Below are 14,363 nucleotides of genomic sequence, written 5' to 3'. Positions count from 1 at the left end.
TTTTCTGTGCAAACACCAAGATTGTATAGGGGATGAGGATGTAGTACTTGCGTATTGATTTTGTTTGATAACCCTGAATAAAATAAATCATCCACTAGAGCTGATGTTTGAATACTACAGGTAGGAGTCCTGGGAGTGAGTGTTTTCAGTGTTGGTAGTTGTGGGATAGTTGGTATATTAAGATTGTGATGGGTACGTTTGTTGATGTACTGTGGGGTTTGGAGTCTGATTGTATAAGTTAATTAGGTTTATGAAGCGTGGAAGCAGAAGTGAGAGAAGTACTTACCTCGTTACGGCAAAGTAATTACTAAATAATCATCCATCTTTTTCAGTCTCCCAAAACCCAACAAGAGACTGAGCGCCAGGTGCCTGTCAACAGTGCAGCAGAGCTGAGACGAAGAGCCCCATCCATAGCAACAGCTAACAAAGGAAAGGTGCTACAAAAAGCCAAGGTAAGACATGTCCCATCTTCGGCTGTTAGAAGAACTATATAAAAGGATTATTCCCCATGACAAGTGAATAGTGTAGCAAATGGGATATTTGTTCAAATGTACTATCCTGTCTTTAGTATATACCACGAGGACTTGTTGCTAAAGATTTTGCTCTGGGATTCATTAGAAATATAACAAATTCACATAAGCCACCCACACACAGTGACATTTTGGTTGACAAATTGACCAACAGTGTGTGGTCCATCATACACAAAGTCTAAGCATATTGAGTTTGAACCAGTGGAAGGGAAGGATTGGTGGTTCCTTCTCCAACATCTGCATGTTCAGATATGAACACTAGTCTGACCAGAACTGTGCAGTTTGTCCCTACCAATGTATAGCCAAACTGCTCAGAGATGTAAAGGATTCCAATAATGAAGTCTGATTATACTCTGCGTGGCCAGAATTACTGTTGGTCCTCTTTCTGTAACTAATTTGTTTATTTTTCAGTTACAAGAATAAAATTACTTGCCCTGTTTGTACTATCCATTCATCCACATTCACCAACATGCCGTCAAGGATGCTGTCCATTTCAGGACACACATGCAATCAAATTGGATAAGGGGGTGTCTAACTTGCCAATCGGGCTTTGAGTTGCTAATCCAAAACAGTAGTTAATGTAGGGCAGGGTTTCCCAATTTCAGTCCTCGGACAACACGAACAGTGCAATTTTCCAGATCACAAGTGACATAATTAGTCCACAGGTGGATTTTTTACAATATCTCATTCAGTAACATATGGGGCTCCCTGAGGACTGGACTCTGGACACTGGTTTAGAGCTAAAGGTCAAATATAGACAGCAAATAAGCAGAGGCAATTAACTTGCGTATCCAATTCGGTTAATCACACCAGGTTATCGGGAGTATGAAGCTATTAAGAAAAGCGTTTAATAGCCAGACCTGGCCTTATACTTATAAAATTGCACCAGTATGTTACATTTTTTTTTGTTATTTCCAGGAATGGGAAATGAAGAAACCATGAGAAACCATCTAGCAGACTAAATAGAGAACCAAGGATGCGGCACATTGTGACAGTCTTTGTAATGAAACATCTGGTTTATATGAGGTTGCAGGGAATGTCCAATACATGTGCCTTATCTCCAAGTCTAGAGAGACTAGCGTGAAAATAAACACTGGACTACACTGGCAGGACAGATTTCAAACAAATGTACAAAATCAGTTGCTATACTACAACCGAACCTAATACAAGAGGAAGAAAAGAAAGGAAGACTTGTAAACAATTGTCATTTATTTTGGAATATCTGGACATTTATGGTGGGAATTTTATTAGAGTCCTACATGCTGCAGAGTTTATGTAGGTTCTACTAGTAATGGTTAAGACAAGTTAATGAAACTGGATTTCCAAGATGAAAGAGCCTGGTGCCTAAACTATGAAAATAAGTATTGTAAATTCTAGTAAGCAACAGCCTGTTTCAATACTGATGATCTAAAATGGTAAAGAATGTCATTATAAAAAGATAGACCCCATTTAATCAGATCCATTATGGAAACAAATCTGTAGGACTGGTTAGCAGAGAGGAGCTGGGACATTGGGTAAAACTCATCCAAACTAACAGGCACGTTTTAGTGATGTTTTCATTGTGCTATTTACCAGTTCAATCTTGCACTGGCAGCGTGCCTTGACGCACAAGAAACAGGTCGTGCTGCGTTCTAAATATTTAGAACACACTGTTAATTTTAGAATGCAATGGTGGGAATAAGCCCATAGAAAACCATTCAGCCTATTGTTAATATGCATTTTCAGCCACTACCATCTGCAAACCAGTTAGGTGTGAATGAAACCTTTAAAGTCTCCAAAATAAACTAATCTATTAAGACAATACTGCTGAAATTGTCCAATACTAAAACCAGGCTGTGCACTGTCAGGTGTGTGTGTTGTGTTGCGCACTCTTAATGGAATGGGCAACATGTATGTGGTCAAAGAAGCAGAGAGCCACTGCAAGACCTTCGGAGGGCCTCATTTACTTCAATGGCCACACAATGACAGATGTACAATACTTCTGTCTGCATGCTTAAATTAAATAAAAGATATGTTCTATATCTCCCAGTTTGTCACATACATAAGTTTAACAGTAGAATGTATAGTTTTCTATTGGGCCTATCTAGCATTTGTAATGTGAAGATTACTGTTCCTAAAAGCGTCACGTCCAGTAGGGTTAAAACTCCCCCTAACCAGGGTATCATTCATTGAAGCTTGAGGGGTTGTTCTAGGCAGCTTTATTCTCAGGACTCTGCGATTTGTCTCCAAGCTCCAGCCAAAAACCTGAGCATTATGACCCTGCAGAGATGAAATTGTTTTGGAATCCAAAGCTTCTATCTCTGACTGTGGCTTCTAATTGGTTCCCTGGTTCACACACCTCTGTCCTAAACATTTCAGAGTGGTGAACTAAAATGTTCTGCTAATTAGGTGGTAATGCAGATTTAAAGCACAAACTAGTTGCCATTATTCCAAGCACTCTCATAAAGCATCACTGAAAATGTGTTGTATCAAGACTTTCATAGCAAATCTACAAATATAAAACGGGTTTAAGGCAAGACAACATTGATTGATTTTGTAAGTGCGATTCTGTCTGAAATGTGTTCAGAAATATTGTAGAAGGTTACGTAAGCAAGCTTCAAGTAATGTGATTATGGATCATAGTTGGCTGTATTATTTGAAGCATAGTCTCTGTGGCTGAAATATTACATTTGTTTGGTGTTTAAACAAAGCGAATCCTGATAACCATAGAATTGTGGTGTAAAGACTCTTGACTGTTAAAATAAATAATGATGATGATGACTGGGAAAGATGTGAGATACTTATTGGGTTTAGAGGTAAGGGAAAAGGACATGCAATAGCAAGTTTCCTTTCTGCATATTGTGCCACTATCTTACAAAGGCTGTATGCACTTTACAAAACATTTTTTTTCAATAAAACGTCAATGTACAGAATTGTATGTTTGTTCAGTGTATTTCTTTCCTGCTATCTACCCACTCTTTCAATGGTAATGAAAGGGTGGGCAAACTGTATTAGGGAAGGACCACAGATAAAGAGAAGTTGCTCAGTGGTCTACATGACATGACTGCAGGCTGGTCTAAAGGTGCCCACGCACAACACAATCCTATTCTAAAAGAGGTTATGTATGTATGTGATACACAAAATATTAAATAAAATTCTCCTTATCATCCAAACTTGATCTCTTTGATTGCTCAGTAATTGAGAACCAATTGCTCAGTAAAGCTGGGTACACACTACAGAAATTTTGACCAACGTTTTATGCCAAGCGATTTTACATGTGATTTTACATGACCGATTGCTCGGTCCATGGACTGCATATACACTAGCCTTGTTTTAGAAGATAAAGGGAAGAGCGGACGTCCCTTTAGCGACTTTTTACAGCCATGTTGTCGTGAGCAATGACTGTAATTTCATACTCTCTGTTGTGGATCGGTCAGAAGTTTATACACACTACACAGCGGAAACGAGATTGGAACGAAAATATTAAACGGTACGACCAACCAAATAGGACAATAATCGTCCATTTGGGCAGACTTTCGACCATCGTGTCACTGCACACACTGACCCGACTTTTGAACGAGTGGTCGTATGTCGGCTGTTTGAGCCGATTATTGGACGAAAACCGTGTAGTGTGTACCCAGCTTAAGAGAACCATTTTATTGCTATGAATGCAGCCAGATTGAACAGTCCTAATTAATCAATTTGTTTTCTGTGCTTGCTTACTAGATCAAGTGTATCCTATTCAGATTGTTCTGCAAATGTACCAATTGTTCAATGAAAAGACCAAGGTCCAAGTAGACATGGAATTATGGGTTTAAGTGTTCTTTGGTGAATACTGGAGGTGCAGTGTGGTGGGCTCTATTTTCTTGTAGATGCTTAGTTTGGATTAGATGTCCATAATGTGTAATATATATTGTCAGAGCCCAGTAAAAGCAAGATTGATGGTAAATTAGGATAGAAGAAGTGGATGGTGGGGGGGGGGGGGTTCAGAGAAGGAGTGTTTCAGATGGGCAAGACTTAACACACTGGAGGGTTCCTACACCACTTTTATCCCTTCAGAGCCAAGGACGAGTGGTTCTTGGTTAGCACACGGAGTTCAAATAAACTAAAATTATACTTGTCTTCCCCCTACAGCTATTTCCTTTAGTTGATCATTAAGCCCCACTAATCACTGCCTGCAGAAAATTAATGAGCCAGGGAATGGGGAAAATTACTATTGTTTTTCTAATCTTTGCACCTAGAAACTTAAGGGTACCCTCCTTTGAAAGAAAGTAATACCCTCTTTTATTTGAGGGGCCCATTAGATAATTGTGTGGGGAGCACCAGACAATCTACACTACAGAAAATCTTAAAAGTCCAGTGCTGGAGGAAGGGAGCACAGATTTCCCCCATTGTGGCTTAAAAAACAAAATTGGGGCACCCTTACTTGAAAGCGGGGAGTCCCCTCTTCAACCTGACATGGCCTTTAGTAGTTATTGTTTGGTGATCACCATACAACACCCAGGATGAGGGTGTTGGGGTTCTTTACCTATGTTAACAGAATAACCACCTGTAATTGAATAAGTCAGTCAGCAGTTTATCAAATATCTATAGTAACGATCGATCAGAGCACAGGATAAGAGACCACACAAGTGTCTGGTTTCCAAACTGAAACTGCTTTACTCCAGAAATAAATCATATAATTATACATAACAGTTTTTAGGGGTATAGTAATGTATTAACCAATTAGAAGAATTAGAGGCATAGATTCGTAACAACCAATTAGAAATCAGTAAATTATGAATACAATAAGCTAATGATACATTATGCGTATTCTGCAATTTGTAAGTTTTAAACAAGTCTTTCTTATATTTTTATCTTCTCATGCATTGTCTCACCAGTCTAAATGTTACTTTTCATAAAACATTCAGCTGTGCGTCCTTGGCTTGTCCATATTCTCTGTGAACATTTCTTGCAACATTTTTTAAAACTTCAATCTTTGTCTTTTCTCATTCTGAGTAAAATATCTGCTAATTTCTTTTAAAGCTATAACATAATGATTACTTATATGGATATATCATTTTTATTTTGCAATCTCTCACAAGGGCAGGGTTTTATAATGCACAGATCTCACCCATACTGGCACCTGGATAACATGAATGACATGAATAAGAATAGAACAGGGAAAAAGAAGTATTTTATATGTGGTATATCCCAATGGTATAATTATTACACAGTGAGATGTTCATTGGACCCTTTTCTTTCAAATGGTGGTTGGCTCACATCCAATGGTTTAACCATTTTAATTCTGCACACTATTTTCTTTGTTTCACTTTTATGTTTCTATCTTAATAGTTCACCAAAATATACCTGAAATATTTAATATTGAAATATTAATATTTATACCAGAAATTTTAATATTGATTAAAAGTGAATTTTTAATATTGCGAACTACTAACTAGTGGACTGGAGTGCCTTTATAGGTCTTTTTCCAACTCTGGTCTTCGAGTAACTATAATGTATTTAGTTAGATGAGCACCCCATCAGCCTTTTCAGATGGTAATGTACTACCGTATTTAAGCAAGGAGGAGAGTTATACTCCTAGGGGTACATTTATCAAACTGCAGGTTTCAAAAAGTGGAGATGTTGCTTGTAGCAACCAGATTCTAGCTCTAATTTTGTAGAATGTACTAAATAAATAACTGGAATCTGGTTGCTATAGACAACACATCCACTTTTTCAAACCCGCAGCTTGATAAATTTACCCCCCTAGGGCCTGATTCATTAAGGATCTTAAGTTAAGAAACTTCTTATTTTAGTCTCCTGGACAAAACCATGTTACAATGCAAGGGGTGCAAATTAGTATTCTGTTTTGCACATAAGTTCATACTTGCCAACATTTTTTTTTCCTTTTCCGGGAGATGCCGGCTGGGACGTGGGCGTGCAGGGGGCGGGGCTGCGAAATCGCGTCATTTTGGCCCCGCCCCCGTGACGGAATGACGCAAATCGCGTCATTTTACAGTGGGGGCGGGGCTAAACGCCGCGATTCCGGGTGAATCGCGGCGTTTAAACTAAATTTTTCCCCCTTCCTATCAGGGAGATTGCCACACTCGTCCGGGAGACTCTTGCAAAATGCGGGAGTCTCCCGGACAATCCGGGAGAGTTGGCAAGTATGCATAAGTTAAATACTGACACTTTTTTCATGTAGCACACAAATACTTGATAGCTTATTTGTACACTGAAATTTAAAGTTGATATTTGTGTAATCCAGTCAATCCGGGAACGCACTGAGCCATCGGGGCAGCTCCAAGTATAATTTACATTTAGAATTTTCTGTCTATCATTTGCACCAGTTAAAGATGCATGCTAGATAATATGTTTGCAATCAGGAACAAATGTAGAAATGCGTGGACATTTATAACATCTGCAACTGTATTATGGAGAGGGACACAAAAAAAACCTTTTTTAATTTTTTTTTTAAAATAAAATGTACCATTAATTACTATTTTAACAGGCGACGTATCCTGCAATGTATTGACTGTTAGAGCAGAGCGCACTTAGACCAGTATTCAACAGCAGATATATCTTTACATCTGCTCCCTGTTGAATATGGACATGCATATTCCCAATTTTACATGTGTATTTTTTAAAATAAGAAAGACGTGTATTTTGCGATGTACCCACTGGCATTGCTTCTGGGGGCTTTTAATGTATGTGAAAACTTATTTGACGAGTGTGAGAATAGTGTTTGGAAATCACTGTACGCTTTCACAAAGCATTTTCTTTTTCTTTTTTTTAAATCAAATATTTTTATTCAAGTTTTGTCATTACATAAAATATAACTTTACATATAAAGAAAATACATTACTATCTTAACTTATATAATGTATATAACATTTAATATAATATAGCCTCTATATGTTTTCGAAGTTGATAATAAAATAACAATATATGTGAATTTGACATTAAGGATTTCTATCTGTTTGTTTCCAGCTTCTTACAGAAAAGAATAGATATTAAAATATTAACATAGTATACATAATAAATTATATTTAGTTAGTTTGATTAAGATGAAATATATAAACAGTTAGACTGGAAATGATAAAAATAGTATGAATAATTTAGTGTTAGATCAAGGGGAGGGATAAAAGGGTTTCTAGTTAAGATCAAAATCAGCTCTAGGAAATCTTAATGCATATTTAGATTTAGCCCATCTTGACCAAATTTTCAAGTATTTTGGCAGAGTATTTCTGGATTGCTAAGTAAATCGTTCATGTCCCACGGTTTCATTAAAAAGTTACCCATGCATTGAATTTAGTGGCGTCCTGAGCCATCCACATTCTAGTGATAATAAGTTTAGATAAGTAAGAAGATTAATAACATATTGGGCTGTATTCCTACCCATTAACAATTTCACCTCTATACCAAATAAGCATGTCTTATGAAATAACAATGCAATTTCAATACCCGTATTACGTATCCCTCTGAAGGATGTATTATTGGATTTGTCTAAATCTAGTGCAAGATGTGGCCTCCCTAGCACTATCCAACATAAACCTCCAGCCTTCATCATTCATTTAGGGGACCCAAGTCTGTCTCCCATTTCATTTGGAGTCCATCTAAATCATCTGTAGCAAGAAGGGATAGTACTTTGGTATAAACTATAGAATTAGTTTTAGTTGAGCCTACTTGTTGGAGTAGTAAATGGAGAGGGTCCGGACACATGGTAGGAAGAGTTCAGCCAAACTGTGATATTAGCACATGACGCAATTGGAGATGGCAATAGAATAGATAGTTGGGAATGGGAAAGTTCATACTCAACTGTGCAAACGTTTTAAGGGTACCATCAGAGTAAATCTGTCCAAGGGAAGTAACTTCAGCATCTCGCCAACGAGGAAGCTGCCATATTTTAGAAAGCTTAGACAAAATAGTGTTAGCCCAAAGTGGAGTGTCAGGGTCTATCCCGGTACTACCTAACTTATTTAGCATTTCATTCCAAATTAACAAATCTTGTCTGGTGCCCAGTAAGGCATGTATTGGCGGCCTCTCAATTCCTGTCGACCTAGTAAGGAGGTTCAGTAATTCATTAGTAGAAGAATCTTCAAGCCATCCTTGAAGATGTGTTAGCTGTGTAGCAAAGTAATAGGCTCTAAAGTCTGGAAGGGTTAGACCCCCCCGAGGTGCGGGTGCAGCACAGAGAAGATAATTTAATGTTCACATGCTTCTCCCCCCAGACCAGAGGACATATATCTATTAATTTTGGAAAAAAGCCATTTTGGTAGATATACAGGAGAATGATACAACGAATATAGAACATTTGGTTGAAGAACCATCTTGATAAGATTGCCTCTGCCTGTCAGAGACAGGGACAATCTCGCCCAAGTGGACATCTTGGCCTGAACGTAGCCGATAACCTGATCCAATATTCAATGGGATATAATCAAAAACCGAATTTGTGACCCAAATATTTGAATTTTAATGTCCATTGGAGTGGATGGGTTCTCTACATCAGGCATAACTCATATGCACAGGGAGACATGAATGGCATCTTCATGGCATATTTGGCTCAAACAGAGATACAGAGTAGCACAGTTACTGCCATTTCTGACTGGATGGATATTGCTCATTTTTAAACTGAAAGTATTGCGATTGTGTTTGCACATATTTTTTCACATTTGTACACCTGCAGGGCAAAATATTACACTACTCAATTACATGATTCAGGTACGTCTTCCCAGACTATGTTTAGAGAATGTGAACCATCTTGAGGCCTCAATCCAACTAAAGGAAATTGAAGCTGCTATAGCTTCCTTTCCCTGTGATGAGGCACCTGGACTGGATGAATTACCCATGGAGTTGTACAAAAAATTTAGCAGTTTTTTTGTTTCTACTCTACTAGCTAGGTATAATGATTTTTATGAGGCTGCTACCATCCCACCATCTATTTCGGAAGCAGTGATAGTTGTAATCCTAAGGCTGGTAAAAACCCGTTACTGCCAGAATCGTACAGACTTATTTCCCTTCTTACCACAGACATAAAATTTTAGCAAAGGTGCTTACTATGAGATTGAATGTGGCTATCGATCAGCTGATTCACCCAGACCAAACGGGTTTTATGCCTGGCAAGTCTACAGCCATCAACCATAAACGATTATTTACACATCTACAAATACCGAGAGGTTGTGGAGATGAAGATGTGGTCGTGTATATAGATGCAGCCAGAGCATTTCATTCAGTGGAGTGGGAATATTTATGGGCAGTTATGCACAAATTTGGAATCGGCCCTAAATTTTTAACTTGAGTTTGACTACTGTGTTCAGCACCAGCAGCCAGAATAAACATTAGTGGTCACAATATTTCTCCCTTTGCTTTGAGTAGGGGCACGAGACAAGGATGTCCTCTCTACCCTATCCAATTTGCCAGTGCTATCGAACCATTGGCATGCCTAATAAGGGCACATCCTGCAATCCATGGCCTCGGAGTAGAGAACAAGGTTGATAAAGTTGTGCTATATGCCGATGACATGCTTTTGTTTCTGAAGACTCAAAGACATTCTCGGATACCCTACTGAAGATTGTGGATGAGTTTGGAGACTTTTCCAGGCTGTCAATTAATTGGTCAAAGTCCAGTATTTTTCCCATAAATGGGAACCTTGCACCCTTGGGTACATCCCATCCACTCCACGGGACATAAAAAATTCACAAAGCAATTTCACTAGCATTAAAAAAGCAACTGTTGTAAACAGATGTGAATAGAAAACAAGATGCGTTCTGAAAACCGGAATGCTGCTATCAGTACTAGAGGATATGGTGAAACTAGAACACATACAATTAAGATCTACAGGGGATATTCAATAAAGGTTGGGGGATTAGAAAGTGTAAATAAATGGTGATAGATCAACTCCACATTCTGTTATAAGTAAATTAATAGAAAATAGTGTGACGAAACAAGGGGTTAATTATACCCAACAGATGCGCCTTTTTGGAACACCCTTGGAAGAAGATAAATGGGACAAAATCCAATCAAGATTTGCAAATTCTAGATTTCGCTGGATGTTTCATATGATTTGTTTCCACAGATAAGCGGATAATTCCCATATATTTGGTACACCTACACACATACAAGGTGGAGGTGGTGTTTTTTCCATAAGATAACACAGTCTCTCTGGTTCATCCGAACAATATCTGGTTTCCTTAAATACTGAGGGCTTTCAGTTGGAAACCCTTACCTAGTTCTCTTGTGGTAATAACTAGGGATGAGCGCACTCGGATTTATGAAATCCGAGCCCACCCGAACGTTGCGGATCCGAGTCGGATCCGAGACAGATCCGGGTATTGGCGCCAAATTCAAAAGTGAAACTGAGGCTCTGACTCATAATCCCGTTGTCGGATCTCGCGATACTCGGATCCTATAAATTCCCCGCTAGTCGCCGCCATCTTCACTCGGGCATTGATCAGGGTAGAGGGAGGGTGTGTTAGGTGGTCCTCTGTGCTGTTTAGTTCTGTGCTGTTTAGTTCTGTGCTGTTTAGTTCTGTGCTGTTTAGTTCTGTGCTGTTTAGTGCTGTACTGTGCTGTGCTGTGCTGTGCTGTGCTGTGTTCTGCAGTATCAGTCCAGTGGTGCTGTGTGCTGTGCTCTGTCCTTCTGAGGTCAGTGGTGCTGCTGGGTCCTGTGCTGTGTCCTGTTCAGTCCAGTGGTGCTGTGTCCTGTGCTCTGTGCTTCTAAGGGCATAGTTATTTCCCCATTATTCCCAAGTTTTTAAAAAATAAAAAAAAAGTAAAAAAAAATAAAAAATTTAAAAAAAAAAAAAAAAATATAATAATTATAACCAAATTTGCAAAACCAATCCAGCAGTATAAGTCCATTGGTACTGCAATATTACCAAGTTCACACATTCTGCAGTATCAGTCCAGTGGTGCTGTGTCCTGTGCTCTGTCCTGCTGAGTTCTGTAGTGCTGCTGGGTCCTGTGCCGTGTCCTGTTCAGTCCAGTGGTGCTGTGTCCTGTGCTCTGTGCTTCTAAGGGCATAGTTTTTTCCCCACTATTCCCAAGTTTTTTAAAAATAAAAAAAAAGTAAAAAAAAAAAAAAAATATATAATAATTATAACCAAATTTGCAAAACCAATCCAGCAGTATAAGTCCATTGGTACTGCAATATTACCAAGTTCACACATTCTGCAGTATCTTGTGCTACATATAATGGAGACCAAAAATTTGGAGGATAAAGTAGGGAAAGATCAAGACCCACTTCCTCCTAATGCTGAAGCTGCTGCCACTAGTCATGACATAGACGATGAAATGCCATCAACGTCGTCTTCCAAGCCCGATGCCCAATCTCGTAGTACCGGGCATGTAAAATCCAAAAAGCCCAAGTTAAGAAAAAGTAGCAAAAAGAGAAACTTAAAATCATCTGAGGAGAAACGTAAAGTTGCCAATATGCCATTTACGACACGGAGTGGCAAGGAACGGCTTAGGCCCTGGCCCGTGTTCATGACTAGTGGTTCAGCTTCACCCACGGATCTTAGCCCTCCTCCTCCTCCCCCCCCCTACAAAAAATTGAAGAGAGTTATGCTGTCAGCAACAAAACAGCAAACAACTCTGCCTTCTAAAGAGAAATTATCACAAATCCCCAAGGCGAGTCCAAGGGTGTTGGTGGTTGTCAAGCCTGACCTTCCCATCACTGTACGGGAAGAGGTGGCTCGGGAGGAGGCTATTGATGATGTAGCTGGCGCTGTGGAGGAACTTGATGATGAGGATGGTGATGTGGTTATTGTAAATGAGGCACCAGGGGGGGAAACAGCTGATGTCCATGGGATGAAAAAGCCCATCGTCATGCCTGGTCAGAAGACCAAAAAATGCACCTCTTCGGTCTGGAGTTATTTTTATCCAAATCCAGACAACCAATGTATGGCCATATGTAGCTTATGTAAAGCTCAAATAAGCAGGGGTAAGGATCTTGCCCACCTAGGAACATCCTCCCTTATACGTCACCTGAATAACCTTCATAGTTCAGTGGTTAGTTCAGGAACTGGGGCTAGGACCCTCATCAGTACAGGGATACCTAAATCCCGTGGTCCAGTTGGATACACACCAGCAACACCCTCCTCGTCAACTTCCTCCACAATCTCCATCAGATTCAGTCCTGCAGCCCAAGTCAGCAGCCAGACTGAGTCCTCCTCAATACGGAATTCATCCGAGGAATCCTGCAGCGGTACGCCTACTACTGCCACTGCTGCTGTTGCTGCTGTTAGTCGGTCATCTTCCCAGAGGGGAAGTCGTAAGACCGCTAAGTCTTTCACAAAACAATTGACCGTCCAACAGTCGTTTGCCATGACCACAAAATACGATAGTAGTCACCCTATTGCAAAGCGTATAACTGCGGCTGTAACTGCAATGTTGGTGTTAGACGTGCGCCCGGTGTCCGCCATCAGTGAAGTGGGATTTAGAGGGTTGATGGAGGTATTGTGGCCCCGGCACCAAATTTACTACCGGGGCCACTCCACTGTGCAGTCCATATTTAGGTGTATCAGATATTAAACAACGGTGACAGTTGATGCCCAATTTTTTAATTATATTGTGGCCTCGGTACCAAATTGTGTACCGGGGCCACCACACTACGCAGTCCAGATACTTGTTTGGTGGAATTCAGACCAGTTGAGGGTTTTATTATTATATTGTGTGGACCACTCTATCTATACCACACTACAACTCTATACCACTCTATTTCATACTTTAATTCTATTTCATACTTTAATTCTATTTCATACTTTAATTCTATTTCATACTTTAATTCTATGACTAATTACCATAAAGAGGAACAAAATAAACCAATTTTACCAAAAGTATAATATGACTTAGACTTACAAACACTACACTTGAAAGATCGTGCCTTTAAATGAAAAAGTCAGTCTTCATTGCACGACTATGTGCAACAGGGACAGTTTTTTGGGTTTACAAAGTCAAACAATAACACTTTGACCCTGTCTGTCTGGGATCTCAATGACGAATTGTCTGTACCATGTTTGGAGGAGGTATTGTGGCCCCGGTATAAAATTGGGTACCGGGGCCACCCCACTATGCAGTCCAGATACTTGTTTGGTGGAATTCTGACACGTGGAGGGTTTTTTAATTATATTGTGGCCTCGGTACCAAATTGTGTACCGGGGCCACCACACTACGCAGTCAAGATAGATAGATGCGTATTGCGTATCATAGATAAAGTACATTCAGTGGTGTGGGGCAAATTGAAAAATATTCAAAATGCACTGACATTATCAAAAACAAGAGGTTGTCACACGCTAAAACTCCAACATGTATATGATGGAGAGGATGGAGGAGCAGCCGTATGTGTAGTGTAATGCAGATCTGTTGAAGGTTTTTTATATATTTTATTGTGGTGCCCAGTGCCCACTCCTCTACGCAGTCCAGGTACATTTATTGGTGCGAATCATAAAAGTTCAGGGTTTTTAATATATATTGTGGTGACCCACTCCTCTACGCAGTCCAGGTACATTTATTGGTGCGAATCATAAAAGTTCAGGGTTTTTAAGATATTGTGGTGACCCACTCCTCTACGCAGTCCAGGTACATTTATTGGTGCGAATCATAAAAGTTCAGGGTTTTTAATATATATTGTGGTGACCCACTCCTCTACGCAGTCCAGGTACATTTATTGGTGCGAATCATAAAAGTTCAGGGTTTTTAAGATATTGTGGTGACCCACTCCTCTACGCAGTCCAGGTACAATTATTGGTGCGAATCATAAAAGTTCAGGGTTTTTAATATATTGTGGTGACCCACTCCTCTACGCAGTCCAGGTACATTTATTGGTGCGAATCATAAAAGTTCAGGGTTTTTAAGATATTGTGGTGACCCACT

The 14,363-nt window shown here is 39.6% G+C and overlaps 1 protein-coding gene across 1 annotated transcript in view; it reads left to right on the top strand.

Annotated features, from left to right (window-relative positions):
- The window catches only part of AFAP1L1 (actin filament associated protein 1 like 1), a 52,618-nt gene extending 49,176 nt beyond the window's left edge, over positions 1-3,442 (top strand). The window contains exons 17-18 of the mRNA XM_075209619.1: positions 333-452; positions 1,449-3,442. Coding sequence (XP_075065720.1) covers positions 333-452; positions 1,449-1,472 — 144 coding nt within the window. The 3' untranslated portion in view covers positions 1,473-3,442. The remainder of the gene's footprint in view (positions 1-332; positions 453-1,448) is intronic.
- Positions 3,443-14,363: the final 10,921 nt, after the last annotated feature.

The sequence above is a fragment of the Mixophyes fleayi genome, chromosome 4 (genome assembly GCF_038048845.1).
Source record: "Mixophyes fleayi isolate aMixFle1 chromosome 4, aMixFle1.hap1, whole genome shotgun sequence".
NCBI lineage: Eukaryota > Metazoa > Chordata > Amphibia > Anura > Limnodynastidae > Mixophyes > Mixophyes fleayi.
Note: the sequence above shows the minus strand (reverse complement) of the source record. Positions and strands in the feature narration are given on the sequence as shown.